A 26,594-nucleotide genomic window follows, 5' to 3' on the forward strand; every position below is an offset into this window, starting at 1 on the left:
GTCAAATTCCAAAGGAGTAATGCATTTGCTTTCCATATTTCCTCGTGTTTCAGAAGATTACCCCCTCAGTCACCCATTATTGCGCGGCGGCGGCGTACCACAGGCACCACAGGTACTACCTCACGCTGGAGACCTCGGCGGCGGCGCAGAGCGGCGAGGCCAGGTGGCGACGGCGGCGACGCGGCGCGGCGGCGCACAGCTAGTCGGGTCTAGACCGGAGGAGGTAGTAGTGTAATCCTCCCTGTTCTGTGGTAGTGTGCGCAGTGTGCGTAGTTTGTTGTCACCTTGCCTTGTCACCGCGTTTGCTACGCTTTTTGAAGAGCTAGTGTACTGTGTGTGTCTGCCTCAAGGCCTTCTACAAGGAAGGAACAATTGGCACCGTCGCTTCGCGCGGCTTGCCGACAGCGATCTTGGCACGGCGTGTTCGCGGACATTTCAAACACTTTGTGCAAACAGCAGTGCTTGAAAAGTCTCAACTGGTTTTTCCATTTCACCTACGTGGCTGCGTAGCGTAGTTCATGTATGTGGAGTCAGCTGGAAGGACTAGACTGTCAAGCCATGACTTGGATCATCACCTGTGGGGCGTTTTTCGTCATGGATATGGTCTGGTTGTACGTTGTTTCTGCGCAGTATCTACTGTGGGAGTGTTACTTACGAGTGAAAGCCTACTTCACGCTGCGAGACCGTTTGTCGTGTAAGAGATCCGAGAAAATATTCCTTTAAAAGCCTCCCCCACCCTCGAAACAATGCGGAAAAAGGGGGGGGGGGGGGGGGGGGGTCATGCCGTGGTAAAAAGTGCAACCGCTGCTGTAACCGTAATCCTCGCTGTGGTTGCCACTTAAAATCTTCGGTGTAATTAATTCCTTGTCATTTCAGATGGACCTATGCAAGGAAAAACCGTTGTCATTACCGGCGGATTAGGAGGAATAGGCCATGAGACAATGCGGGTGCTTTTATCTCTAGGCGCTCGCGTGATCGATGGTAAACATTTCGCTTCTAGTAGAATATAACACCAGCATCCCCACCTCCAAAAAAGCTTGTAGCTGGGCATAAAATGTTTGCAGCAGCACTTTTCCAAACTTAACGCATTTTTCTTGTACTAGGAAGTCCGGTAACTAAACTTCATGAAGAACGCAAGCAGATGCTGCTGCAAGGCAATCCTGAAGCTCAAGGTATGGAAGTGGGTATTTTTGCATCAAAAAGTTGCCACTGTTTGGGCATTCACTATTTTTCTTTTTCCTTGCAGTGAGGTTTCTGCAACTCGACCTGAGCTCAATGGCTTCTGTGAAGTCATTTGCAGTGAACATTCTTGAAAGCGAAACCGAAGTGGACATTCTTATTTGCAATGGTAACATTACAAGGACAGCGAAAAAAAAACGACAAAGGCAGTCACGGTGGGCTTGTGCCTTGTTCCTCCCCCTTTTCCCAGCTGCTGTGATGCTTGTGCCTTACCAGGAAACGAAAGATGGTTTCGAGTCGCACATGAGCATCAACTACCTGGGTCACTGCTTGCTAACGGCTTTGCTCCTGCCTCGGCTCATTGCTGCTGGAAGCAGTGGCCAGAGTGCGAGAATCGTCAACGTGTCGTCGTGCGCTCATAAGGCGGCAAGCATAAATGTGGATGATCTCAACAACCGGTAAGCTGTTCTGGGCATGACCAAGCTGATTTGAGTGCTACATGCTGCATGTGTAGAGTTATTCATTCATTGTTCTAGTTGTTGGACCTGCAAGAAGGCAGCCCTGATTGGCTTTGCAGGTTCTAATAGGCTTCTCTTGTGTGCGGTAATCTCATGTGGCAGACATGTTTGCTTGTCACCTATGGGTTTTAGAAGTGGTACTGCCTACATCAGTGCAGTGCAACAGGTATCCACAATGCAGCTGTTTTCTAGTTGTCAACTGAACACGGCATGTGCCTTTTTGCATTTGCATCACGTGATAAATGGTACCAACAAGCATGTAAAAGGGTTGAAAGTTGGGCGAGTTGGTAAAGATGCATCTCAAAAAACAAACTGCGCGCAAATTAACAGGGACAAGAACACATGAAGACAGCACAAGCGCAGACTTGCAACGAGTTTATTATTACACACATCAAAGCCTTAAATGCCCAAGCGCCCAATCGTGCCATTCGTGCGCCTCAAAGTTTGTTTTGTGGTTTTGTTTTGGTTTTTTTGTACGTGTGGCTGAGTGTGCCGAGAACTGTGACGCTTGTGGGGCGTGTCGATTCGGCACTTTGGCATTTAAAGTTTTTGTGTGTGTAATAATAAACTCTTTGCGAGTGTGCGCTTGTGATGTTTTCATGTGTTCTTGTCCCTGTTAATTTGCGTGCAGTTTGTTCTTTGAGATGCAACAAGCATGTGTTCTTTGAGAAAATGTTGGCTTACTTAGGTAACTTTAATGCAGTTAGTGTAGTTAAAGATGAGGTTTGGAAACACGTTTTTCAGCAGAACCATTAAAATGTAAATGCAGCCACTAGCGAGAGAAAATATTTTTGTTGCATTACCAAACACAGTTCCGCAAATGAGAAACTAAGTACAGTCTAATAAGGCCTCAGCTGTTAACCAGCTTGTTCTTAATCTGTACTGCAGCTATTTTCGGTGCTAGTGGTTACTAACTGCTAAAGATTTGCTCCACTGATAAACCGAGTTGCAGTGCAGGACACTTCAAGCACGGGTGTACTGCGTGCCTTGGTGGTTCAGAGCTGTGTCCTTGTTTTACAGGCGCATGTACTCCTGTTACCGTGGTTACGCTCAGTCAAAGCTTGCACAGGTGCTGTTTACAATGACGCTTGGGAAACGCATGCATGCCGAAGGCCTTCCCGTGACTGTCACTGCCATTCATCCGGGAATTGTGAACACCCACCTGTACCAAAGGGTCTGGTGGGCCCCTTTGGTCGCTGGCCTTCTCTTCAAGGCGAGTGCTTTATTTGGCATTCATTGTCGCCCCCGTGATTGTGTTATGCACAATTCACAGGAGTAAGCAACCAGCAGTGGGTGTGCAAAGCTCTGTTGTACGGAACTGCAGTAGGATTTCATTATTGCAGTAAGCTCGAAATGCCAGTGCACAGGCGTGGAGCTACTTCGTGCAAACGCTGCTGATGTTTTTAGAGAAACCGTTATGAGAAATTCAAAATTAAATGAAGAGTGCTGTTGCAACGCAAAACCGTGTGCATAACCAGCAGTATGGAGAACCTCGGTTTTTCCCGCCTGTGCTGTTTTGGAAATGGCAACACATCGCCACGCTAACTTGTTTAGGAAAAGTGGCCCATAGGTGGGTTTTAATCGGCTCAAAACCTCCGTGCTGCTTATGCCTGGTGGTATTGTGTCCGATTGTGTTGTGGCAGCCATTTTACGATACATGTCCCGGGAGGGAGGCACCTTGCATTCTGTTGACACGGCTTTCCTTCGTATGTGATGTGAAGGCAAGCCATGTTCTTCCCCCTGCATATTTTTACAACACAGCTGTGTACATCGACAAGCTGCATAATACTACGGATGTTTTATTAAACACTGCACCAGTACAACAGAATAGTTTTTTTTTTTTCCCCGGAAGAATAGGCGCATTGCTCCTGCTGTTTGACTCCGACTAAGCCTAGTGAATTTTTCACTCCAACAGACTCCAGCAGAGAGTGCTGAGACCGTTCTTCATGCAGCCCTTTCACACGAGCTCAAATCGGTCAGTGGCTGCTACTTGGAAGAGCGTGCCCTGGCTCGACCACATTCCCTCTGCAATGACTGCGCCATTCAAGAGGGACTGTGGCAAAACACGTGGACCCTTCTCAAGCCCTGGTTAGGGGAACAGGGTGGCTCTGTTGAACATTCCACTTTGTTGTTCCACACATGTACAGGGTGACAGAGCGTTGTTGACAATAAATGTATTTGTAGCAAAAAAAACGTGCCGCTCCCATCCCTCTCTCTCTTGAAGCTACGAAAGGCCCGACAACCTAGCAGTGCGTGATGCAACTGTTTATTGAAGCTCTGGTGGTCAGTGAAACATCTGCAAAGAAAAGAAGGTGAAAAAACATTGTGGAGCTGCAATGGCACTCTGGCATAAACAAATATGCATTACAAAAAGTGCTAAGGTGCGCTGCTGCTTGATTATTGCTTAGCTCTTAACCTGTAATGAAGAAGCTCTAACTCAATGTTTTAGGTGCCTCGCAGGTAAGACAGTAAAAAGCAGTTGTAATGACAAACTATCCTAATGAAAGTGGCTTTATTTAAAGTTTTAATCTAACACACAGTGGTTGTAAAACTTTGTATTTGGCATGAAACTGTGGAGAGAAATTTGAGTATAAATCACACAAGAAACTTGCAACGTTAAGGTTTTTTTTAATCCGTTGGCTAAACTTCACTTATGCCACGTTGCTTGGCAAAACTTAATGCTGTAGGCTCCTTAACAAGCTGGGATAATGCACCTAGAAAGTTTACAGAGTGAAAATAAATGCTGATGATTCTTTCAATCCCATAACAGGTTTAATAACGTTACATACATCAATTTAGTATGTCTGCATTGGTCGAGTAAACAATATTTAAAGGAACCTCATAGCCCTATAGGATCACATAATGCAGTTCCATAAATTCAGCAATTTAGGAATACTAAGCAATAACATTTTTCCTGTACAACTAGCATCAATGAAATGATTTATGTGAACATCTCCAGCAATGTAATTTCCATTGCTGGCTTGGCATGCTTGTATAACCTCTGCCATCAAACTTCACATAGCAAATTTGCACATGTATTTTGATAAGTTGCCAACTTTAAATAAAATCTTGCAGTCCAGCTGCTGAAGTCTGTTTCAAAATGACTGAGCATAAGGCACAACAATAAAAGAAAAAGAACCTGTGATTCACACAATGCGCAACAGAAACATAATAAATTTAGATATCAGATTATTTTTTTACCTTGATTGTGAACTCTCGCACCTAACCTCGCAAGCATGGTGCAGCTATGGTGGCTGAACTATTCTACCGCACGTCAGAACCTACCAAAGCCAGCAACAAAGGCCCCTCATCTACACCTCCAGTTTCCTGTTTATGAAGTTACCTACATTCCACATTTGCGAGCTAATGCTGCCGACATTCACGGGTCAAGCACAACCACACGATCAGATGACAGGCGTATTAACTGTGAACATGCTTAACCGGCTCAAACTGTGTGATAACAGGGCAGTAACCGTGAAACTGGTGTTTAGGAGACAGCAGCCACCTTCACAACACACATGATTTGGCTGGCTTCTCGGCTAGAGCAAAGAAAAAGGAGGCAGACAACATGACCGCCGTCTGTCCTTTTTTTTTATCTTTGTGTTTTGCTCACTTTTATAACATGCTTCTTTTCCTCTTCGCACACACAAAAAGTGGCTGCATGAGCACGCAATAACCGTTGTCGCTTTTGGTTGCATTACAAACTCGGGAGGCTTGTTTCATTTGTACAGGCTGCACGAGCACGCGATAACCGTTGTCGCTTTTGGTTGCATTACAAACTCGGGAGGCTTGTTTCATTTGTACAGGCTGCACGAGCACGCGATAACCGTTGTCGCTTTTGGTTGCATAACAAACTCGGGAGGCTTGTTTCATTTGTACAGGCTGCACGAGCACGCGATAACCGTTGTCGCTTTTGGTTGCATTACAAACTCGGGAGGCTTGTTTCATTTGTACAGGCTGCACGAGCACGCGATAACCGTTGTCGCTTTTGGTTGCATTACAAACTCGGGAGGCTTGTTTCATTTGTACAGGCTGCACGAGCACGCGATAACCGTTGTCGCTTTTGGTTGCATTACAAACTCGGGAGGCTTGTTTCATTTGTACAGGCTGCACGAGCACGCGATAACCATTGTCGCTTTTGGTTGCATTACAAACTCGGGAGGCTTGTTTCATTTGTACAGGCTGCACGAGCACGCGATAACCGTTGTCGCTTTTGGTTGCATTACAAACTCGGGAGGCTTGTTTAATTTGTACAGGCTGCACGAGCACGCGATAACCGTTGTCGCTTTTGGTTGCATTACAAACTCGGGAGGCTTGTTTCATTTGTACAGGCTGCACGAGCACGCGATAACCGTTGTCGCTTTTGGTTGCATTACAAACTCGGGAGGCTTGTTTCATTTGTACAGGCTGCACGAGCACGCGATAACCGTTGTCGCTTTTGGTTGCATTACAAACTCGGGAGGCTTGTTTCATTTGTACAAATGACAAAAACCAAGGTTTGAGGTTTGGCACAGCTGCAGTGCAGAAGTGTAGCAACATTTGTCTGTTGGTGCAGTCTGGCATGCCAATCACGCTACTGCACTGTAAAGACTCGTTGCTTTGTCCCTGGGTAGTAAGTACCCTTAAAGGGACACTGAAGTGAATTTGTCAAGCTCCCGTTTTTGCATGCACTGCGTAGACTGGCTCAAATTAGCACACTTTCCATCGTTTATCCGGTTGACAAATCGGTAATTATTTTACAAAGCGCGAAAGAAGAAAAACTACCATGCGCGGTTTGCGGCGGCCGCACCAACTAAGTTTGTGACGTTGGGAGGAGAGGCGCCGTGATTGGACGATGCCCAAGGTTAGCAATCACACAAGTTTCGGTTTCGGTTTCGGTTCTGTAAAACATAACCAATGGCGTTGTTGGATGTGCATTCTCAATATCTCAGTAATCATCGTACCGCGCTTCTGCCATGTTGTCGGCTGTAAAATGCACAAGATAAGCCTCCCAGGACGGCTTGTAGTCGTAGCATTCACTAGCCGAGACCTACGCAGTGCATGAACGCCCTCCGCGTACCCGCAGACGCCCAAATGTCATGCGCTTTTCCCCCATATTTGGATCTTGCCTCCCTCATGCCTGTATCGTAAAAAGCGTGTTCGCACCAGGCCAAGGGTCTGTTCATTCTGGCCTGTGCCCACTGCCTGCAAGCAGTCGGTGCTTATGGCAACAGCACGCCAACGAGAACTCGCTAGCGCGCCATGCATGTGCCAGCCTGCGCGCGTTTTGTGAACTAGTTCGTGTAGCCATGAATGTTGCGGCCAAAAAAAAGGTGAACTCAATATAGAAAACATCAACGGAAAACAAAAAAGTTAACTTACAAAAAAAAAAGCACGTACCCGCGGGGATTCGAACTCGTGACTTGCAAAATATTTGCGGTGATATACCTAGAGCCCCAGACCACTGAGCCACGGAGCGGGACGCGGAGGCCTTGCTAATATAGGGTATATATTGTACAGCCGGTTTACACTTTTATTTAGTTTTGGCATTTCAAGCAGTTTAGGTGACTATTTGTTGTACTGCGATCGTGCAGTAAGCGTCGCCCGAGTTTCCACAGTAGCTCACGTCTAGCAATGGCATTTCGTAGACGGAAAAGCGTTCGCAGATGCGTAGTCGGGCTGCTGACCGCTGTGCTTGTTCGCCCAGCGCAAAAAAGTGCTTCCCGCGCCCTAGTTTTACGCTGTACGGTAAAAATATCACTTGATTTTATTTCCTTAGTACCTATATTGACTTCGCTGACTCTTCTCCCGCCTTCAAGAGGCCTTATATTTTCCTACTGGCGTACCAGTCAGCGAAGCGTCGCATGTGCGCTTGTGCAGCGCTTGTGTGAAGCGACCTTGACTTGGAGCTAGATACAGTGTACAAACAAACCAAGTAAAGAAAGGCACATTCTTCCATTCACAAATGTGTCCTGGCTTCGTTTCAACTAAGTGAACGAATTGCGACCAAGCAATTTTTTTTAACCTCCTTGATTGCGACGACCCGCCGGCGGCCGGCGGACGAAACGCTGGGCCGACTGACTCTGTCGGCCGGGGAGCCGTGCAGTAGCGCAGCCGTGGCGCAGCCAATTGCCAGCTCATCCCCTCCTGACGTCACACGAAAACGCCACAGAAAATGGGCGAGCGTAAAGAGAGGAGGACAGCATTTTCGAATTAGTTTTTCTACTAAATAAAATCGCGTAAACGCGCCCAGAGTGGTCGAAACATGGCCTGGGGACTCCGGACTACAATTTGCGCTAGTAATCCCGCAATGTTTACATATCACTTCAGTGTCCCTTTAAAGGAGCCATGAAGACAAAACACGACTTTGGTTCATTCGAAAAATTGCCTTGTTAGAATCATACTGACACCACTTTTAACGTAAACTTCGCTCAAATAAGCTACATAATTAAGAAAAACGGCAATGGCCATGCGACTCACTAGCTCATTTCTCGCAACAGAACTTACAATGTCATACCAGACAGCTCTGCGATTGGCGGAGGCCGGCAACAGCAAATGCAAGTTATGCAGGGCTTATAATCTTCCTTCACGAGATATTTTTGCTTAAATGTGAAGCATATATTCATTTTATAGAAGTAAGAATGGTGGGGTAAGCATGGAAGCTACAAAAGTACACGTAAACATTGAAGTACCAGAGCATGCTGTAGTTGGTACTGCGCACACTTGGCTTGTCATAGCTGCACAGCAGTATGGCGCTTTCGGGTTGTCTGACACGACACAGGAAGATTAGCATACGCGACATTGTCTTACTTGACCCTGCTTGTCGAGTATACCCCGTGTTTCACAACACGAGTACTTTCTACCATAATAAAAACAAGCCAGGTGCAAACAAGGTCAAAAACAAAGCAAAGGTGGGCAAATGTCAGCCACGGTATGGTAGCGCCAGCTGGGAGGACTGACGGTAAACAAGGCTCTGTAGTTCGCTGGATGCCTAGTGCTGCGTTTGTGTTCACTTCAAGGCCTGCTTTTCTGACGTCATCGCAGACGACCTCACGAAACACAGGATTTGGCGGGAGAATCAAAATTTTAACATAAATTGATTAATTTCTTAGTGAATAAACTATCGTTTGCTGCCGGACAAGTGCTGGGGGCAATATAAAACACCAAATCTTTCGAATAAAACAAATTTGTACTTTGTCTTCATGGCTCCTTTAAACCCTAGTTACCACCAATAATGAATGATCCTCTACATGACCTAGACAGTGTTGCTTCTGCTCTTGGGTCAGCAGCCAGGAACAAACTTGGCAAAAACAGAACGCACGTTCAAACCACGCATAAAGATTATGCGGACTGCTCTGTACGATACTCTGAACATGGTAGCAACGCTCTGTATTTTTCTCTAACGATCCCCGTCCACAAGTCGCCTGCCAGTGATGTTCTAGTGCTCTTGAACTGCATGTGCCACTCAAAATACCTTGCACAACTTATTGCAGCATTGACACAAACTTGTTAAATCGCGCAAAATGTCTCTGCGGCAAACTTGCCCACTTCAACACTGACTTTCACGTCCACTCTTTTAGGTGCAGAGTACCTTAGGACCACAAAATGTATGTCCACGTCCGTGCGCATAGCATTTACAATCGCAAAAAATCACATAGGAACCGGTAGGATTCGAGCCTGTGTCTGGTAGACCAGACTCGTCTTACCCACTGGGCTACGACCGTGAGTTAGTACCCAAGTCAAACGGTTTACTCCCTCGCCTGTAACAGTGCGGAGTACCTTAGCACCTCCCAATGTCTGTCCGCGTCCATCCGTGCACACACCACCATCAAGCGAGATTCGATTTGCGCCGTGAGTTGCAGTTTTATTTAGGGAATAATCAAGGTGCAACTCGGGGCTCAAATCGAATGACGGTCGGGGCGCAAATCGGATGTCATTTCGAGTCCCCGTACTCAGCACCCTCGCCATCACCCATGGAGTGGAGATGCGGCCACTTTCTTTTTGTTCCAACTTCATGCTCACAATTTAATCGCTATCGCAACAATGCATGTGATCAGAATAGCAACAGCTGCACAGCTCCCACTGTGCAGAGGATGGTGTCTTTGATTGACAAGCCAACTTGGGCAGTTCGGTGGTTCCTCTGATGGCGCATGCTTGCCTTGTGCGGCCGTCTTTTGGCACGTTGCAGAACTTTGTGATACGTACAACCTGGTATGTTTGTCCCCATTTTTGTACGTAACACTAAATGTTTGTAACTTTAAATTGTGCAAAAAACTAGAGCAAGTCTTTTCACTGGGGCACATCATGGTGCACTATGAAGCTGGGGGTCAAAAAAATAGGTCCAGTTTGTCCATCAAGTTGGAAGTTTAAAGAACACATCACCAAGGACGTGTCAGAACACACACACAAAAAATTTTGGGCGTGGCCAGTTGTGTCCATTCAGAGACATGCAGACAGCAGGTGCCCCGTCATTACTCTGCCTTTCCTTGTTCTACACTTTGTGTTCTGTGGGTAATTTCTGGCTATGTTCCAATGACACCGCAATGGCAAGTTGTGGTGTTCAAAAAGCAGCTGTGTGCACATGACACAAGTTGACAATGGGGGAAGCTTACAGGGGAATCCTGGTCATAATTCATGTCGTCGGCGTCCAGTTCGTCATCCTCGTCCTCGTTGCTGTCACTTTCGTCGTCTTCGTTGTCGTCATCTTCATCGTCCTCTTCATCCTCGTCCTGCAACTTTTCAACAACACACCTTAGGCCATACAGGCACCCTTAACATTTCCAGTAATGTGAAAGTAAGGCAACCAAATCCTTACGGCCTTGACTGTAATGAGTAGCCCGCCTGGCTCAGTGCAGGCATAAAGAAGAAATGTCAGTTGTTTCATATAAAAATGGTCCCATGACTTTTAGAAGGAAGGGACATTTTTCCTGCTGGCCCTGATCTACTGCAATGCCACGGACCACTCGCACACATATGCTGCTACATTTTACTTTATGTTGTACAGGGGACGACTGCTGTGCTTATTATTGATTGGCTCCATTGGCACAACGAGGCATCATCTCGGGGCCTGTCAGCATTTTCATAGTTCCTTGATGCCACCAATGTTTGTCATTGCTCAGGACTTCAATTTTATGCAGGAGCATGGAAGTGCCCTGCTGCACCACGTAAAGATTTACGCTTGATAGATCCAATCTTTCGTTTCTATTTGAATTTAAGCACTTATTAACCTCTTTTGTGCTCCCAGCATGCATTCCTTTTGCAGCCCACTTTCTCACTTTTGGTATACGGAGGACATTTGTTGCACAATGAATGAGCTGTGGATTTCAAAATGGAAGTTAATGAGTTATGCTAACTCAAAGAAGTTGAGTATTGGCCGGGTTTCCACTTGAAACCTTGCCAAGCTTTTGGAAAAGGAACTCGTGTGCAATATTAAAATTTTGGCAAGTTGTTTTTTGCACCCAGATAAACTCATTTGTAAAAGTTGGTGTTTTTCAAGGTACAATTAATATTTCAGGGCACATATAGACTCCAAGAGGAATAACGTAAGAACAAGTCTGGCTTCAAATACAATTTGTGTGTGTGTCCTGATGAGCGACATGTACTAAACACGCATGCTCCATTTACACGAAGTCATCCTTTCTAATGAACGCTTATGGTTTAGGTTGTTTCTATAGTTAGTTCAAGTGGTATGGCAAGCGGAAGCTTCGCAAGCATGTAAACTTAAAAACGTCACACACGTACCTAGCATCGGCAAACGGCTGAAAAACGATAAGAAAAAAAAAGGCACAGTTGAGTAGGTGCCGTTACTCGAAATGCTCTCAGTTTGCTTAACGGTTTCACGTTGTCGGCAACATGTAACCTGCGCAATACTCACAAAGCCCGTATTTTCCCTCACGGCCTATTCTAAACTGTTTTTTAACGTCCTCATTTCAAACTTTCTTTTGAGGAAAACTTTCCGTCCCAGCTACTACTGGGTGCGAAATATTAACGCGCGTTAATAAAAATGCGCGAACGAAAGAGAGCAATAATTTGCAAGACGTCACACACTGAAGCGGAAGCTAGTAAAAGAATGCGACGACCGGCGAAGCTTACTTCCGCGGCAGTTTTTCCGATCGGAACCAGGTCGCTGTGCTTTTGGGCGATGCTGGTGAGCTGAAAAAGAGTGCGAAGAGTAAGGTGGCACGTTAACATCTCTCAACGCGATTGTACGCACGGCGCTTTGATGCTCCTTTTCAAGCTGCGTGAGTTCAGACTCATCGTCGCAAGGCCGATCAACGTGGAACCACGGCTGATCAGCTATCCTTGGCTGCAATGAAGGAAACAGAGGCGCCTCCATTAATTCGCCTTCACAACTGCGTACGGTCGCATAAAAATGCGGCGTTGGTGCGATATATTTTCAAACTCGAAATCGAATGCAGCTAGGCAACGCGCTTGTAACGCAGGGATCCAAAACAGACGATTAATCGTCTTGGATTCGATTTGGGTTGGCTTGGAAAGCACTTTGGTGTAACCACTGCGCGCGCCCGTCCCATTAGCGCCATATTTAAACCTTCCGATTACTAGTTGGTGATTATAATAATAATAACAATGCTAACAAAGCTAGCGTACTTTGAAGGCGTAAGCACTATGGATGCTATGGATTGTGCGCTGGTGATAATTATTAGACTCTCAAATCGAAGGTACGGGCGTACGGGGTCGCGCCTCCTCGATTTTTGAGTGCAGCGCGTGCCGCCTGCACTTTTCTTTTTGATTTGCCGACGTTGCAGAAAGTGCAGGATGAGACGTTCCCTGCACTTCCCAGAGGGGAGGTGCAGAAGCAGACCAAAAATGTGGAGGGCCAGTTCTGCAGTGGCGGCACCTGCGCTGAACTAATCGTGAACTTCGGTTCTGCTCATGTGCCGTCACGGTCTCGGCCCCTACACAACGACACCGCCGGTTTTTCGCACAACGGGCTGCCGCAATAACGATTTTTTTTTTGAACCAACGAACGAACACAAAGATCGCTTATTGGGTTGCAAGGCTAGACCAGTCTAGACGGATAGGTGATGAACCGTCGCTGTTCGGCTACCGCTCCCACCAGTAGTGGACACCCTGGCTTGCGGCGATGAGTGTCCTGCGGCGCCCGATGGGACACAACTCTTTCGTTACCGCGCTTATTCAAAATCGTTCAATTTGAACGATACTTTGGGAGCGCCTTTTCAGCTAGGCGTTGCTCGAACAAATAAAGCTGTTTGGAGTTAGATCAGACAATGGTTTTTCAAAATCAGTTTTGTTTTCATTTTGGCAGCTTCATTTTTGAAACAAAAACGTGATTTTTGACACGTGTTTGAATCACCTGTGTGTGTGTGAGAGAAAAAACTTTTATTGACACCACTGGCCTTCCTCCATGCATTTTTCTTCCTCCATGCCTCCATCACCTCCATGCCACTGGCCTAAGGGGCCGCCATGGAGGGCCGCCATAGAGTTTCTCCGCCACCACGGCTTGTGCTCGGGTGACCAGTGGGCGCTGGGAGTCTTCGTCCGAGCGGCCCAGGGCCTCCGTTTAGTGGTCAGGGGAATTGCGGGGTTAAAAAGGAAGCTAGAAGTCAGTACGCATGGGGTTCGACTTATCATACATGAAAAACGGGCAGGTAGTGGATCAACGAGTTCCAGGACTCATGCAGACTACATATTGTTCATGGCGGCGGACGGTGAAGAAGCGATCCTTTAGCAGAGAAAAATCGGGGGTCATGGTCTTTTACGACGGCGCGGCGCACAAAACAGTATACGTATGGCGGAGCGACAGCGAATTCGAAGATTACACGCACGCGCATGCGACCGAACGCAAGAGCCCCCTGGGTATACAAATACGAGGTGGTAAGGGAAGTCTGAAAAGGGGCCAGGATTAACTTTCGGAAATTCGGTTCTGTGCATGCACCTGCAGAGACCCAAGCGGGCCTGGATCGATGGTAAATCAGAGGGCGGTAGGCAGGTGGGCCCAAGGGGCCCAGAAAAGCTACAATTAAATGAAGCGGTACAGGGAGATATGGGCTGGTCCGGCGGTCTTTCGAGGCGTGGGAGGCGCAGAGCAAGATAAGGTACGTGCCTTATCTTGCTCTGCGCTTTGAGGAGCGACTTCGTGACGTGGAAAACGAAAAATGGGCCGCGAGGCCTCGCGGCCCATTTTTCGTTTTCCACGTCACGAAATCGCTCCTCAAAGCGCAGTTTTACCTGTATAAGGCCTCGCGGCCCATTTTCGTTTTCCACGTCACAAAGTCGCTGCTCAAAGCGCAGTAAGTACCTGTATATAAGGAGCATATGGACACGCGGTGAAGACGGAGGACCAGACAGCTCACCACGCGGTACGGAAAGTCGGTCGGGGAAGGTGGGGCATACACAATTGTTCAGTTAAAAAGCAGGTAAAGGCAGCAGAGACGACAAAGTGGGCACAGAGAATGGAAGCGAAAAAAACCCCCTGGAAACTGGAAATTAGGAAGGAAGGATTCTATGGCAATACGAGAGGCAGTGCATTGCTCTTCGAAGCACGGGCGGGGTGCAGAACCCGGGCATACACGGGTATCTGCAGGCAGCAGGATGAAACATGTGCATGCTGCGGCAGTGAGGGGCTGCACAGAGCACGACCACCGCGGGGTGAGGGGGAAATGACGCTGGTGGAGGCTTTGGGATTTGGGGCGAGGGGTAACCTCAACTTCAAAGCCACAGAGGTGACTGGAGGAAAGTAGGGAAGGGATGGGTACGCAAGCGGAGTAATCATACGGATGAGAATATGTAGAACAGCGGGGGGAGAAAAAAGGGGGGTGGGAGCGATGAGACTTTAAAATAGGGATGAGGGGGAGATGGGGGGGGGGGAGGAAGCAAATCTATTAGGTTAGCTAGGAGTAGGGCAAGTAAGCGTAATAAAATAGGCAAGTCGGTTGCTGACAAGAGTTTTATACTATGCTGACAACCGACGCCGCCGACCCCCCCGATTAAAAGCATGATTAAAAGGGAGAGTCACTGATCATCATCATCATCAGAGCGAAAAGACAACCGGAGACAGATCCGTATCCGTACCGATAAGCTCATGGTGGGCCCTTCGCGCACGGTTAGTTTATTGTTGTGATCGCAGTTGGGAATTGCAACCGTTATTTTGTTTCTGAGAGATAATGTCAGTCCTGTAATAATGCACATACGTGCAAACGACCGTGCTCGTAGAGTCCATACGTTTACGTGAAGTTTAATGCCTAGGGAGAGACGTTTGACCAGCGCCCGAAAGTAACAAGGCAGTCCACAGCGTGAATACACCGTTGAAGTTTGTGGACATTTCACTCAACCCTAATGGAGGCTTCGAAATCAGTAAGTTGCAAAAATCCGCTACTGCTTACACGACCACCGATTTTGGTCATAATTGCTTTCTGGGGGTTTTCAGGATAGGAAAAGGTCACGAAAACACAAGCGCAAGAAGCACTCCTCGAAGGCCAAGAAAACCTCTCGACGTTCGGTAGGCGAAAAATTGCTCCTGCGCCGCCAGTAAATTGCAAAACTCGCCACTTGCCTTCAGGATTCAAGCAAGAGCGACAGCAGCAGTAGCGGCGAGGAATGGACCGAAGAACCGTCCAGAGGCCATCCGGAGGAGGTGCTGGCCAGGAGCTGTGGAGGCGTGTCTGGCAGCGTGAGCAGCCCGTACATTAAAGTGTCGAGACAAAGTATTGCGTAGTTTTACTAGGATGGGTTGTGGTGCCGAACAAGGCAGAGGTTTCCTCACGATACACGCTTTTTTACAGAGAGACTCGTGGATGAACATCGAAGACGTGATCCCAACGATTTCCGCCAAGGAGTACAAAGCGCAAAGAAGAGCTGATAAAGGTGGAGCGACAGGGCAGAAAGAGAGGACACTGCGGACCATCGATCAGGTGGGTATCCACGTCACGGAGTCTCAGTTGTATTGCACGAGTTAGCACGGTCTTTACTGAGGATGACGACATCACAATTTCTCCGAAAATCATTCCGTAGGCCGATTCGCTTGCTTACACAAAGGTAGTTTAGCCGAGACCTCTTTCTGACACTGTACACTAGACACTGTATAAGTGAGTCTGGAAAAGCTGAATATGGTACACATAGCTTGCACTGACGTCGCTGTAGCTGCCATGTTGGAGCACTGCATGCTTGCACGGTGGAAGGCTGTGAACGTATCTGCCGTTGCTATCTCGAGCAGCACTGGGAAAGCTGAGAGCAGTACTCCAGAAAGGGCTGTGGTGATGTCGCGGGAAAGCTTTGTGTAGTTGCTTGTCCAGTAGATGTTTGTAGTTACAACCAGTGCTCATGCCTGTGTGCTGCTGGTGCAGCCTGGGCAACACGAGCGGGAGCTGAACCCGTTCTGGAAAGCTGGCGGAACGGGACTGCCTGAGCTGGACGAGCACAAGCCAGCGGAGCCGGCTTTGGCCAAGTCAACGGTTGGCGATGGTGGCCTGAAATGGCTGCGACGAGCTCACCAACGCATACGGGAACAAGCAGCTGAAGAGGGTCGGTCTGTTGAGGAAGTGGCGTCGGAGCGATACGGGGTAAAGGATCACTGTGTTCTGGTGCATTGGAAGTCCCACTAAAATAATACTGACAGCGTTTGTGCATGCAGGCCCGTGCATTGCAATCAGGTGTCTCTAATTCCAAACTCCTTTTCTGTTTAAAACAAGTTATTGCTGCAATAGTAAATGCTCACACTTCCCACTTTTCTTCCCTTAGTTTATGGCCCCTCGTAGATTTTAAAAACCTGCGTTGGAAATTTTGAGGACAGACAAAGGCATGAGGTTGTCACCATTAGTTAGGGGGACATTCAGAGATAAATATGTAGGCAGTGCAAAGTCAACAGGAGCACTAAGTGAACCAGCCTTTCTAGAAACCCAAATTTCACGTTGAAGCACTGCAGATTTGGCCATCAGGCCAATCCTTTTGGTATGAATGGTGAGTTTAGGATGTCTAAAGTTGTGCACCAGTGATTTTTAACGAGTGAAAAGCCTGTTATTTTTCTGTTTCTTAGCCTTTTGCAGTCCGTTGTAAAACGCAATACAGCCGTCTGCTGTCGGGGTACACTCGACTTGGGTGCCCAAGGTTAAATTTCGCGGTTTTTCTCCCTGCGATGAACCCTCATATTTTGTGTACATGATGCACCATATCTTGAGGGATGAGTGAACTTTGTTCAAGTTTTTTGTTCTTGCGCTAGGGTGCAGCACTGTGTTCATCACAGGCCTTCTGGATTCCAGGTCGGTTTCATGTGTGCACTGTTTGTTTGAGAAGCATGACTGCTTTCTCATCATGTGCCTCCATCAGTTAGTGGGGGCAGGGATCTGACAGAAGCGGGTGACGAACACCACGATGGCGGTGGAGATCATCACTCTGTGAGCTACGCATTTTGTCGAAAGACAATGAATAGGTGGTGAAAGACTTTTCCCCTGGCATCTAGAGGTTTACATTGTCCATAGTTTAAATATTTAGAGGCGCACTCAGCTGCAGATTCGTGCGAAGAAAGAGCAGGAAACCTGCACTACTGCCACAGCCTCATCCAATAGCTCGTGGGTGATCTGAGGGCTCGAGTTAAGAAGCGGGGCCCATCTGCGCATATGGGGGGCGAGGACAGGCTAAATGGTATGCGCCATTTCAGCTACAAGCTCCCAGGCTGAAGCAGCAAGGACTGCACTGTTTGTAGCGATGGGAAAACAAGAGGAAGCAGGAGGAAAGCTGTGCTTTTCTGCAAAACCTACAGTAACAACCCTTGCCTACACCCAGGAGAATGCTTTGAGCAGTTTCACACACTGCTCAAATGTTGGTAAAGCTGTTGCAAGCAGAAATCAAGAGAAAAAATAGATGTCCTGTGAGTTTTTCTTGCACAGGTTGTGTTTTTCTCCATGCCGCCAGAAACTGCCAAAATGGTTGCGGACCGGAACGGCTGGTAAGTGGGTAAAAGTTGTGTACTGCAAAGGGCTAATGTTCTAATAGTGTTAAGGTACATCAATTGAATTTGTGTAGCAGCAAAGGTGTAATAGAGGGAAGCACAGATTGAACTGGTGAGACCACCTAACATGAAGTTCCGATGGTTCTTTTGAATGTGCTGAAGGTTGGGGCCGTGAGTGTGAAAGCAGAGGAGAAAAATAGACATGGAAGCGGCCGACTGAGCTAAGGGCGTGCACAGGGCTCAGAGAATCTTGCTGCTTCACAAAGTTGTTCTTGTTTCAGTCCTTGGAAAAGCTGGAGTCTCTGATTGCGGAAGCTGAGCTGAGAGCTGGCGTTCCCAGGGAAAGGCATCACCATAGGCGCCCTCCATCCAGAGGCTTTGGGATAATGCAACGACCAGGCTCAGATGATGATTGGGAGAGCTCAGGTGGCGCTCAGAAAAAATGCAAGTATCACCACAAAACACTTTTCCCACAAACTGTGCTCTTTAACTCTTTTGCTACCGCCGAAAATTGAGTAATTTTAGGGGTCCAAGAAAACATTTTTTTTCCTGCTAAAACATGGGTTAGGCACTAATTGCAGGAACACAAAATGCAGATTATTTAACGGCCTTTCCAATAACACCAGTTTTTAAAGGTTTTTATATATCGTAGTTGTAAAAAAAATATCAAAATCAATTTTTGTCAAGTTGTCGAAAAAAATGATAAAAAAGGAGTTGTGTTTATCAAACCACCGGTAGTAGAAAAAAATTAGAATACAGTGGAATCTCGGTCATACGAATCTCAAGGGGCGGCAAAAATATTCGTACCACCCGAAAATTCGTATCATCAGAAAACGAAAAAAATGCAATAGTGCCGCGCATATGACAGGCGGCGGCAACATGGCGTCGGCTCATGTCGTGAAGAGGTGCAAGTAGCTTCAGTGACCGCTTGTAACCTTTTGTTAAAACGCAGCTGAAGGTGTAAACTAAATTGCTTATTTGGGAAAGGAGCTCACAGTGTGGGAGAAAACTGCGCTATAAAATGCCATCCGCGCCAAATATCCGCGGAGGTGGCCCAGCCAGCTGCTGCGAGCGCTTAAAAATTGCCGCCATGATGCACACGTCTCCCCATTGGCGCAAGTCGTGAGGCTCCTCCCACTGCCGTTCGCGGCAACCGAGGCAGAGGCTGGCTCCGGGGTGCCGACCCGAATCGTCAAGCCGGGAGTTAAAAGAACGCGCGCTCATCGTCGACGCGACGTGCGCGCACGAACCGCATGCGATTAGTGTGCATCGGCGTTGCGTGTGCGTTATTACGCCCGCGTTGACGATTTCGCCCCCGCTACAGATTCTACCTTGCTCGGAAAATGACGGCCGATGCGCGCGGCAGTGGGAGGGGCCTGCCGACTTGTGCCAATGGCGAGGCGCGCTCTTCATAGCGACAGTTTGAAAACGCTCCGGACAGCCCGCCGGCCCCGCTGGAGATGTTTAGGCTTACCACGGTTGCGGATATTTGATTGGCGCTTTTCCTAGCCTTTTCCTTAAGTGGCATCTTAAAGAGCGGTCAGAAGCGGTCGGTCCAGCTACCCGCACCACTTTGCGGCCGGTGATGCCGCCATGTTGCCACGGGCAATGCCGCCGCTTGCCGCGCCGCGCGCAGCATGCGGGTGGTATTCGCGGCGGCGCGTTTTAGTGAGCAGAAAACATTCCATGCGGTTCACAGTTCAACATAATCAACGCGAAAGGGGCGCAGGCAACACGGCAAGGCGACAACGGGGTAACTAGAGCGCGGGGCATATAGGCTCCGTGCGCTGGTGTTTCGAGCGCGACCGCAACGCCGGCGAACAGCGGCGCCGTCGAAAATCGGATGTTGGTCACCCCGAAAGAGCGGCTTACCGGGCGGAGATTCCGCAGTTGTTGTGAAAAAGTCGAGCTGGTAGTGCGCATTTCTGTACGTATTGCTGGGTCTACGGCTCCGCAACATTTTAAAAAGGTCGCGAGGAGGCTGACGAAAAAATAGTTTATCTCAGTTCCCTTGAAATGAAGCGGAAAGGCGACAGCGATGAACCCGTGCAGTGCGACGGGCAATGTAAACAACCCCGATCGACTTCCTGCTATAAGCGTTCGTTTTGCTGTTTTGTGTGAATGTGGTTTATACTCTAGGATCTTGTTTCTGTGCACACCTGCTATCAACTTCGGAGGGGACCTGCGACAGCCGGCGCCCGGCGAAACTTGCATAGGCAATGCGAACTTCATCGGGAACAAAAACAGCGCGCCAGCATACACCCCGCAATCTTACCCGAGTGCTACGGAATATGACGCAGCGTAACGGTTGACACGAAACTGCAGTGATCCCACAGGCAACCACCGCAACTAAACGAATGGGCCATTAATAAGCGCGTCAATCATCTTGAAACAGTGACGGTGTCGGTCGTTTTCGTTTTTCTTTTTGTCGCTGAGCTTATGCTTCCTCGGCATTTTGGCATTACGTGTTGCTTATGCTTTACCAATCGGTGTCGGTTATTCCGCCTCATGTGTGTTATGGTGCTCATCGCTGCTTACCCCTTCCTAGCTGTACGCGCGGAGGTTGTGCCCGTGCGGCCTCGGCGGCTGCTTTGACGCAGATATCGCGGCCAACTCCATACGACTAACATTTCGTTGATTCGGACAGAGCTGGAACACCGGCGTTGATACCGGCGCTATAGTTTGGCAATAGCTGCCCGGTGCTCACAGTTATGATTTGACGAACATAGCAACTGCATCAACATGTTTACACGAGCCGTGGCACCCGGCCTTGCGCGTGTAGCTTCCCCCGCCTACCTCGCTTAGACTCTCTGACCTCATAATAAAGTGCAGAGATGCATGAGCCACGTGTTTACAACAGAACTCACAACCATTCACTGTACCCGCCTTTAATTAAAAGTGGCAGCCCAGGGTCACGCCTGTTATGTGCCCAATGCCATAGTCTCCCTAGCGTTCACTAGCTCCTCCCGGATGCAGTAAACATCGTTTGCGGCGTGTAGCTGGCGACCACGTTCTCAGGTTTTCTTATATGAAAAAGAAAACGAGCCAATATATCCCATCTCTCTAAAACCGTTAAAAGGAGCGCACTGGTTTGAGCAGTCATACCAGCGTAGCACGGGCGGTACGGGGAATGGCGCAAGCGATGACAACATCCGATAAATGCCTCCAGTGGCCGTAGATGGCGCTAGTTATTCAGGCGCTGGTGTCGCCACCATACCAGCGCACGGAGCCTATACCTCAGAAGCGAGGAATGCGGAGAAGGCAAAATGGCGAAGGTATTCACCGTCAGAAATGAGGGAACACCTGATTTCCGCGGTTTATTCAATAAGTGTAATACAAAAAAGGAAGCTGGAGGCACCCAAGCTGCAGCCAGCGGAAACGAAAGGTACAGAGAGGAGAGATTGTAGCAGGAGATAAAACGGAGGGAGAAAGACGAGGCGTCCAGAGGGCGAAACGTTCTGTTCGTTCGGAACAGCCCATCACCTGCCGCTATTGTAAACACCCCACGAGGAGGATTACCATCAGCGGGGGAGGACTAATGCTTTTGTGCCCGCGCGCAACCAAGGCCGCACCAACGCTCCCGCCTCCTGTCCACGCCGCAGTCGTCTGCTTGTGGCTCGCGTGTTCGTATCACCCGCACCGGAGTGGTAAATGCGTACGGATCATCCGAATTTTTTTACATTGCATACAATGCATTTTCGCAGGGGAATTTTGAAAATTCGTATCACAGCGAAATTCGTATCAACCGAATTCGTATCGCCGAGATTCCACTGTATACATTTTGTAGGGAAAAATTTCAAAAACACGCCCTAGAAAAAATGTCGACTTGCGCGGAACAGTTTGTCAGATATAAAAAAAAAATGTTAGCATGCACGGTGCTCGTGTCATGCGGTGAAGCCCAACCTCCAATTCAAAATGTGCAATTTCGGGTGGTTTCCTGGAATAAACCTGGTGGTTTGTCATTATCAGAGGCACCAATTTGCCCCAACATAACGTAAAAACATCATGTCAATGGCTGAATTTGCATTTACAGCGAGCACAATATTTGGGACTAGCACACGATGCGGAAAAAAACATGCATGAAGTTGAAAACGGAATGCCGTGGCTAATGCTTGTTGTCGTTCACGGTCAGTTATCTCTCAAAACATAAAGCCGAGCTTTGATATCATCTTCTTACTCGCAATTGTAGCCTTGCTCGCAAAAATGAGGTACGATGAGCTAGAATCGTGCCGTGCAATCTTTGGCCGCGTAGCAGTTGCGCGATGAAAAAGATCAGCACGAGCCTCCTCAGCGCCACCTAACATTTTTCAAATGAAACAGTACAAAAACTTATCGGAGACTCCGTCCGAATAGACAGTTCAACTAAGCAGCAACATTAGACACCCGGATATACCCTCGCATGGAAACGAAACTGGAAGTCGTACAGCTGGCAGTGTAAGGCCAGTTTGAAGCGCTGTCCTCGGGCGGAACAGATATCTGGCGACTGGGTGTGATCTTTTGACTTGCATCTGAAGTTCTTATCGCAGAAATCGGGTTAGGGTGGAGGAAATCAGGGGCGCCGTGCTTTGTTCGAGGATCAGTCGCGGACGCTCCAGGTGCCATGGCAGGTAGCCTTGAAGTTGGGTAACTGCGTAGTAGCGCTAAATATGAATTTCGCGATGCAGAAACGAAACCGAAACTGTTGTAAACTGTTTGCAAATGGTCCTGGGGTAAGTAGAACTACCACAGTACTTAGAACAACGTGCGCAAAGGCAATAAAACTGCCTAAAATCATAAAGTAGCTTTGCAACCAGGCACTGCTTGACATTTTCAGCCGGTTTCTGGGATTTTACTGTCAGAGCGCGAACCTGACGATTGAAAATCGTTTGCTAGTTCCCCATTCACGCCCTGATAGCCAAAAAAAAGCGCTGGTGCAGAGTAATTACGAGTTGCACGCATTCTTCGTTGGTAGCAGCGACGCACGATGACCACGCCCCTTTTCCACACCCAGGTGATTCAAAAGCGTGTCAAAAATCCCGTTTCCGTTGCAAAAATGAAAACAAAACTGATTTTGAAAGGCCATTTTCTGATCTAACTCCGAACAGCTTTACTTGTTCGAGAAACGCCTGGAACGCTATGAAAAGGCGCTCCCAAAAGTATCGATCAAATTGATTGATTTTGATAGGCGCGGTAGCGAAAGAGTTCAGTCAGGCTGGTATGCTCATTGAACATGTTCACGATGTTTCGGTAAAGGCAGTCGACCATTGAGTTCAAGAAAGCACTCCGAAGAACGAGGCAAGTTCTTAAGACCCGCGGACGATGACGATGTCAGGGAGAGGCATCGCCCAGCCAGCAGAGGGGACTGCAGGAGTGAGCGATCGTCGGCAACCTCGTCCAAACCAAGCTGGATGAAAAAGGAATGCTACAAGGAGCCGAAAGGTATCTCCCTTCTTTAAGTTTAAAGAAAAAAAAAGGACGCATTTTGTTGACGCAATTGTTCTTTGGAAGTAAAAATAGTGAAAAGCAGAGTGCTTTCTGTACTGCAGTTGCTCAAGTTTTAATAGGTGGTCTCTTTAGCAGTTGTTGATCAGCTGCCGTCTCAATGGGGTCCCACAGCATAGTCAAGAAATTCTCAGTCTAGCTACTAGGGGCGTTGAAATGGGACGAGCGCTATTTTGAGTGTAGGCTAGGTGTGGCCATATGGACCAGGAGGCCCTGATATGGGGACCGCATGCGATGTCTCATGTTTGGGCTGCAGGCTCTCAATCTCTGCAGGTCTTGTGCTTCGTTTGCGACAGTAGCTTAGTAGGCTGACGCTTACGCACGAGCTGCTCTCAATCCCACTATTGCGGCAGTTTGGACAGACACTTTTTTTTATGCGGTACATGACTTTTGCTTGGCATGGGAGATTTTAAAGCACAAACGTGATTGAAATCTGCTACATTAGCCTCCGAAATAGTCCGATCTATGCTTGCCACGTACATGTTACCATTACCTTTGCCATGGGAGTGCAATAAAGCATTGTGAATTTGTTTCTTCTCCTGTTTTTGAAGGCAAGCATGATGAACCGAAGTCCGAGAGTAGTACTGAAGGCAGAGGTTCCCATCACAGCGAACGCCCCACATCTACGAGTACTAAAGAAGCCAGCCCATGTACAGAGACCCGGGTGGAAGGCCAGCCTACTGCAGTGAGCACAGGGGAAGACTCTGGCCCTCCTGCGAGGATGCTTTCGGACAAGGAGCTTAACGCCCTTGGTGCCAAGCTCATCAAGGCCGAGATGCTTGGAAACACGGAGCTGTACAACAAGCTGAAGAGGGAGATTGAGGAGGCGAGGAAGGCGAGGGAGTCGGCAGGGGCTGCAGCTTGCCCCGACGGTGCTCAGCGCGGCTCCCGCGAGGAGGTGGTCATCTTGACAAAGACTGACGGCCGTGGCTTCGCACACCCGCTCGCTGAGCCTGAGGTCGTGGCTGGGACGTCTAAAAAGAAAGCAAAGGTAAGGAGCCAGCTTTTTGTGGTATGCTGGCCCAACAGAGATTTTGTTCTTGTTTTTATGCTCTGTAGCGCATGAATACTTTCCTTTGTTTGTACGGATAGCTTGTGCAAAGTGAGAAAGCGTGTTTATTTATTTTTTATTTATTTATTTGCAATACCCTCAGGGCCAAAAGGCATTGCAGACGGGAGGGGTTGCAAAATAAAACAGAAAAGTTTTACAAAATGCAGCTGTGAGTCTTACATCGAGCAGATGTTCCTAATTATACAGTTTTAGCTAACAGGCTTTATAGCAAACAGAAGTGCGGGAATTATGAAAATTAGACCAAGAAAGGAAAAACGACAAGAAAATAAATGCTGTACAGGAACTACACAACATCAGGTAATACAATACTTTGATGACGTAAATTACACATAATTAGCTAACACACTTTTGAAATGAAGGTGATTTTCAATGATTGCCACTGATGCGGGAAGGCGGTTCCAGTCCTCAGAGGTGCGTGGTATGAAAGACTGAGAGAAAGCGGGAGTCCTGCAAACAGACAAACCGACCTTATGGGAGTGGTCCAGGCGAGGTGAGGGGGAGCCCAGATAAGACCGTCCCGCAGCGATGGGTGATGAAACAGCTTATGGAACAAGTGGAGACGAAACATTTTACAACGGGATGAAAGTGCAGGCAAGTTAAGGCTGGATTTCATGGCTGTTATGCTTGCTGTCCGGTTGTAATTACAAAGTATAAAACGAGTTGAGTCGTTCTGTACCATTTCAAGAGAGTGTATTAGGTTAGCATGACTAGGATCCCATACTGCAGCGGAATATTCAAGTTTAGATCGTATTAGTGTAGTGTAAAGAAGTTTCAAGGAAGAAGGGGCCGTTGAAAAGTTGCGGCGGAGATAACCTAACATTCGGTTAGCATTTTTAAAATACGTAATTACAGTGAACAGTCCAGGTCAGATTGGTTGTTATGTGCACCCCAAGGTATTTATAGTTTGTCACGGATTCAAGAGGTGTGTTATCAAGGTAATAGGTTGGAAGTTGATGCGTTGCCCTCGAAACACGTAAAAAGGTACACTTCTTGTTCTTTTTAAAGCGAATGTTTCAGCTTCTCACTGATGTCGTCTAGTCCACCTGCAATGCACTGCAAGAAACCCAACTTTGTCGGATTGGTGAAGGAAGGGAGGAAAGAAAAAATCATCTGCACCACTTGAACTAGTTAAGGCGGTGCAGCACTTTGCCCGTTGTTTCAGTGGTGCAGCTCGCGGCACCTGAACTGCGTCATTCGATTCACCCGTGGTGCAGTCGGGTGCAGGATGAGTTCATGGCTTTGCCTGCACTCCCGGACGAAAAAAGCGCAGGTCTGGTTCCACTTTATGCAAGATGGCAGAACTGGCACTGCACTGCTGTGAACTGGTTCGAGAGGTGCAGCAGGTATCATACGGACCCTGAATCACGTCCTGTGGTCGGAATCGAAACTGGGTCTTTCGCATTATGAAGTCAATGCGCCATTCTGGCACGGTTGAAGCAGCGTGGAGTTGGAAAGGGCTGCGTGAACGTGCAAAATGAGACAGAAAATGCACCACCCCTTGACAATGATGGCTGAACGCTAGGGAAAGGCATGGAATGCCCGTATCGGTGGGGCACAGTGTCGCACTGCAGGAAACCGTCCCGATAAGAAATACCTGGCGTGTATGGGAATGTGGTGGGATGCGGGTCCACTCGCTTTTGTTTTTGGTTCGTTTGGTGTGGGACTTGATTTTGGAAAACTTCGCGTTCCTTCGTTGTCATTCTGACATACGGGTAGTTGATATTTTTATTTCTAAGCGATGTTTTTAGCTCTTTGAAGTCACCATCACAACATAGAACACAGCAGTGACTGTGAACAAAAATAATCAGAAGGTGGATTCAGGTGTATTTTGTAATATTAAGGAGTTTATTTGACCCTTGGGTAAGTACGAAGAACGTCAACTCATCGTGACAGTTCTTTAAATTATAAAGTGGCCAGTGCTGCCCCGGATGTAACCAGCCACTGATGCCTGAAACTTTTTGTCTTATTTAGGTTGCGACGCACGACAGGGATGGTGAGCGGGTGCGCTACTTTGCTGACGACGACCGGCATTCCCTGAAGAACATGGTGAGCTCTGCGTAAAGCCACTGAGGGGTCCCATTATCTGCAATGTCTTGTTTTGTGTTCGGCAGTTCCAGCGAGAGAAGATGACCACGGCTGAGGATCAAAATGCCGAGTTTGCACGCCTCGCTGGCCAGGTGGGTTGCCCCGTCTGCTTACCGTCGCGTGTGCAATGCGTTACTTACCTTGCAAGCGCAGCACATGTGTGGCCACTTGCTAACCTTGAAGTGCCGGGAAATGCTTTGCGCAGGTCAGAGTCTCGGCGAATGATGACTATGACTTTGACGATGCTGCCATGGACAAGGCTAGCCAGTACGACTCCTCTGCAAAGCAAGACGCCAGAGACAGAATGAAAGCCATTCATGGTAGCATCATTTTGTTGCTGCTAGAACTGGTTTTG

At 48.0% G+C, this 26,594-nt stretch overlaps 3 protein-coding genes across 9 annotated transcripts in view; 2 read left to right on the top strand and 1 right to left on the bottom strand.

Moving 5' to 3' along the window:
- Positions 1 to 202: 202 nt before the first annotated feature.
- On the top strand, positions 203 to 3,849 carry LOC144173865 (polyprenol dehydrogenase-like). Of its 4 annotated transcripts, none has more exons than XM_077702149.1 (7): positions 203 to 223; positions 877 to 981; positions 1,104 to 1,172; positions 1,247 to 1,348; positions 1,430 to 1,637; positions 2,718 to 2,910; positions 3,613 to 3,849. In XM_077702149.1, the coding sequence occupies exons 2-7, from the start codon at positions 885 to 887 to the stop codon at positions 3,847 to 3,849; spliced, it is 906 nt and encodes a 301-aa protein (XP_077558275.1). In that variant the 5' UTR covers positions 203 to 223; positions 877 to 884. The 4 variants fall into 4 exon arrangements, with proteins under 4 accessions (XP_077558275.1, XP_077558272.1, XP_077558274.1 ...); XM_077702146.1 differs by lacking the exon at positions 203 to 223 and adding an exon at positions 230 to 694; XM_077702148.1 differs by lacking the exon at positions 203 to 223 and adding an exon at positions 230 to 611.
- A 98-nt stretch (positions 3,850 to 3,947) lies between these two features.
- LOC144173867 (anaphase-promoting complex subunit 15B-like) lies at positions 3,948 to 12,164 on the bottom strand. Of its 2 annotated transcripts, none has more exons than XM_077702151.1 (4): positions 11,890 to 12,164; positions 11,769 to 11,828; positions 10,289 to 10,405; positions 3,948 to 3,993 (listed from the first exon to the last, which is right to left on the bottom strand). In XM_077702151.1, exons 1-4 carry the CDS (start codon positions 12,010 to 12,012, stop codon positions 3,982 to 3,984), a joined length of 312 nt encoding a protein of 103 aa, XP_077558277.1. In that variant the 5' UTR covers positions 12,013 to 12,164; the 3' UTR covers positions 3,948 to 3,981. The 2 variants fall into 2 exon arrangements, with proteins under 2 accessions (XP_077558277.1, XP_077558276.1); XM_077702150.1 differs by having other exon boundaries at positions 10,289 to 10,411; positions 11,890 to 12,162.
- Positions 12,165 to 14,700: 2,536 nt separating this feature from the next.
- LOC144173868 (CWF19-like protein 2) overlaps positions 14,701 to 26,594 on the top strand; it is a 28,846-nt gene continuing 16,952 nt past the window's right edge. The window contains exons 1-11 of one of the 3 annotated variants that reach the window (XM_077702154.1): positions 14,701 to 15,011; positions 15,085 to 15,156; positions 15,217 to 15,327; positions 15,440 to 15,568; positions 16,001 to 16,216; positions 17,883 to 18,049; positions 22,838 to 23,019; positions 23,634 to 24,073; positions 26,126 to 26,200; positions 26,266 to 26,331; positions 26,445 to 26,559. In XM_077702154.1, coding sequence (XP_077558280.1) covers positions 14,994 to 15,011; positions 15,085 to 15,156; positions 15,217 to 15,327; positions 15,440 to 15,568; positions 16,001 to 16,216; positions 17,883 to 18,049; positions 22,838 to 23,019; positions 23,634 to 24,073; positions 26,126 to 26,200; positions 26,266 to 26,331; positions 26,445 to 26,559 — 1,591 coding nt within the window. In that variant the 5' untranslated portion in view covers positions 14,701 to 14,993. Of the gene's footprint in view, positions 15,012 to 15,084; positions 15,157 to 15,216; positions 15,362 to 15,439; positions 15,569 to 16,000; positions 16,217 to 17,882; positions 18,050 to 22,837; positions 23,020 to 23,633; positions 24,074 to 26,125; positions 26,201 to 26,265; positions 26,332 to 26,444; positions 26,560 to 26,594 lie in introns of those variants that run through there. The other 2 variants (XM_077702152.1, XM_077702153.1) reach the window with 2 other exon arrangements.

This window comes from Haemaphysalis longicornis, unplaced genomic scaffold (assembly GCF_048455015.1).
Source record: "Haemaphysalis longicornis isolate Haplotype H1 unplaced genomic scaffold, Haemaphysalis longicornis Haplotype H1 scaffold_3, whole genome shotgun sequence".
In the NCBI taxonomy this organism is placed as follows: domain Eukaryota; kingdom Metazoa; phylum Arthropoda; class Arachnida; order Ixodida; family Ixodidae; genus Haemaphysalis; species Haemaphysalis longicornis.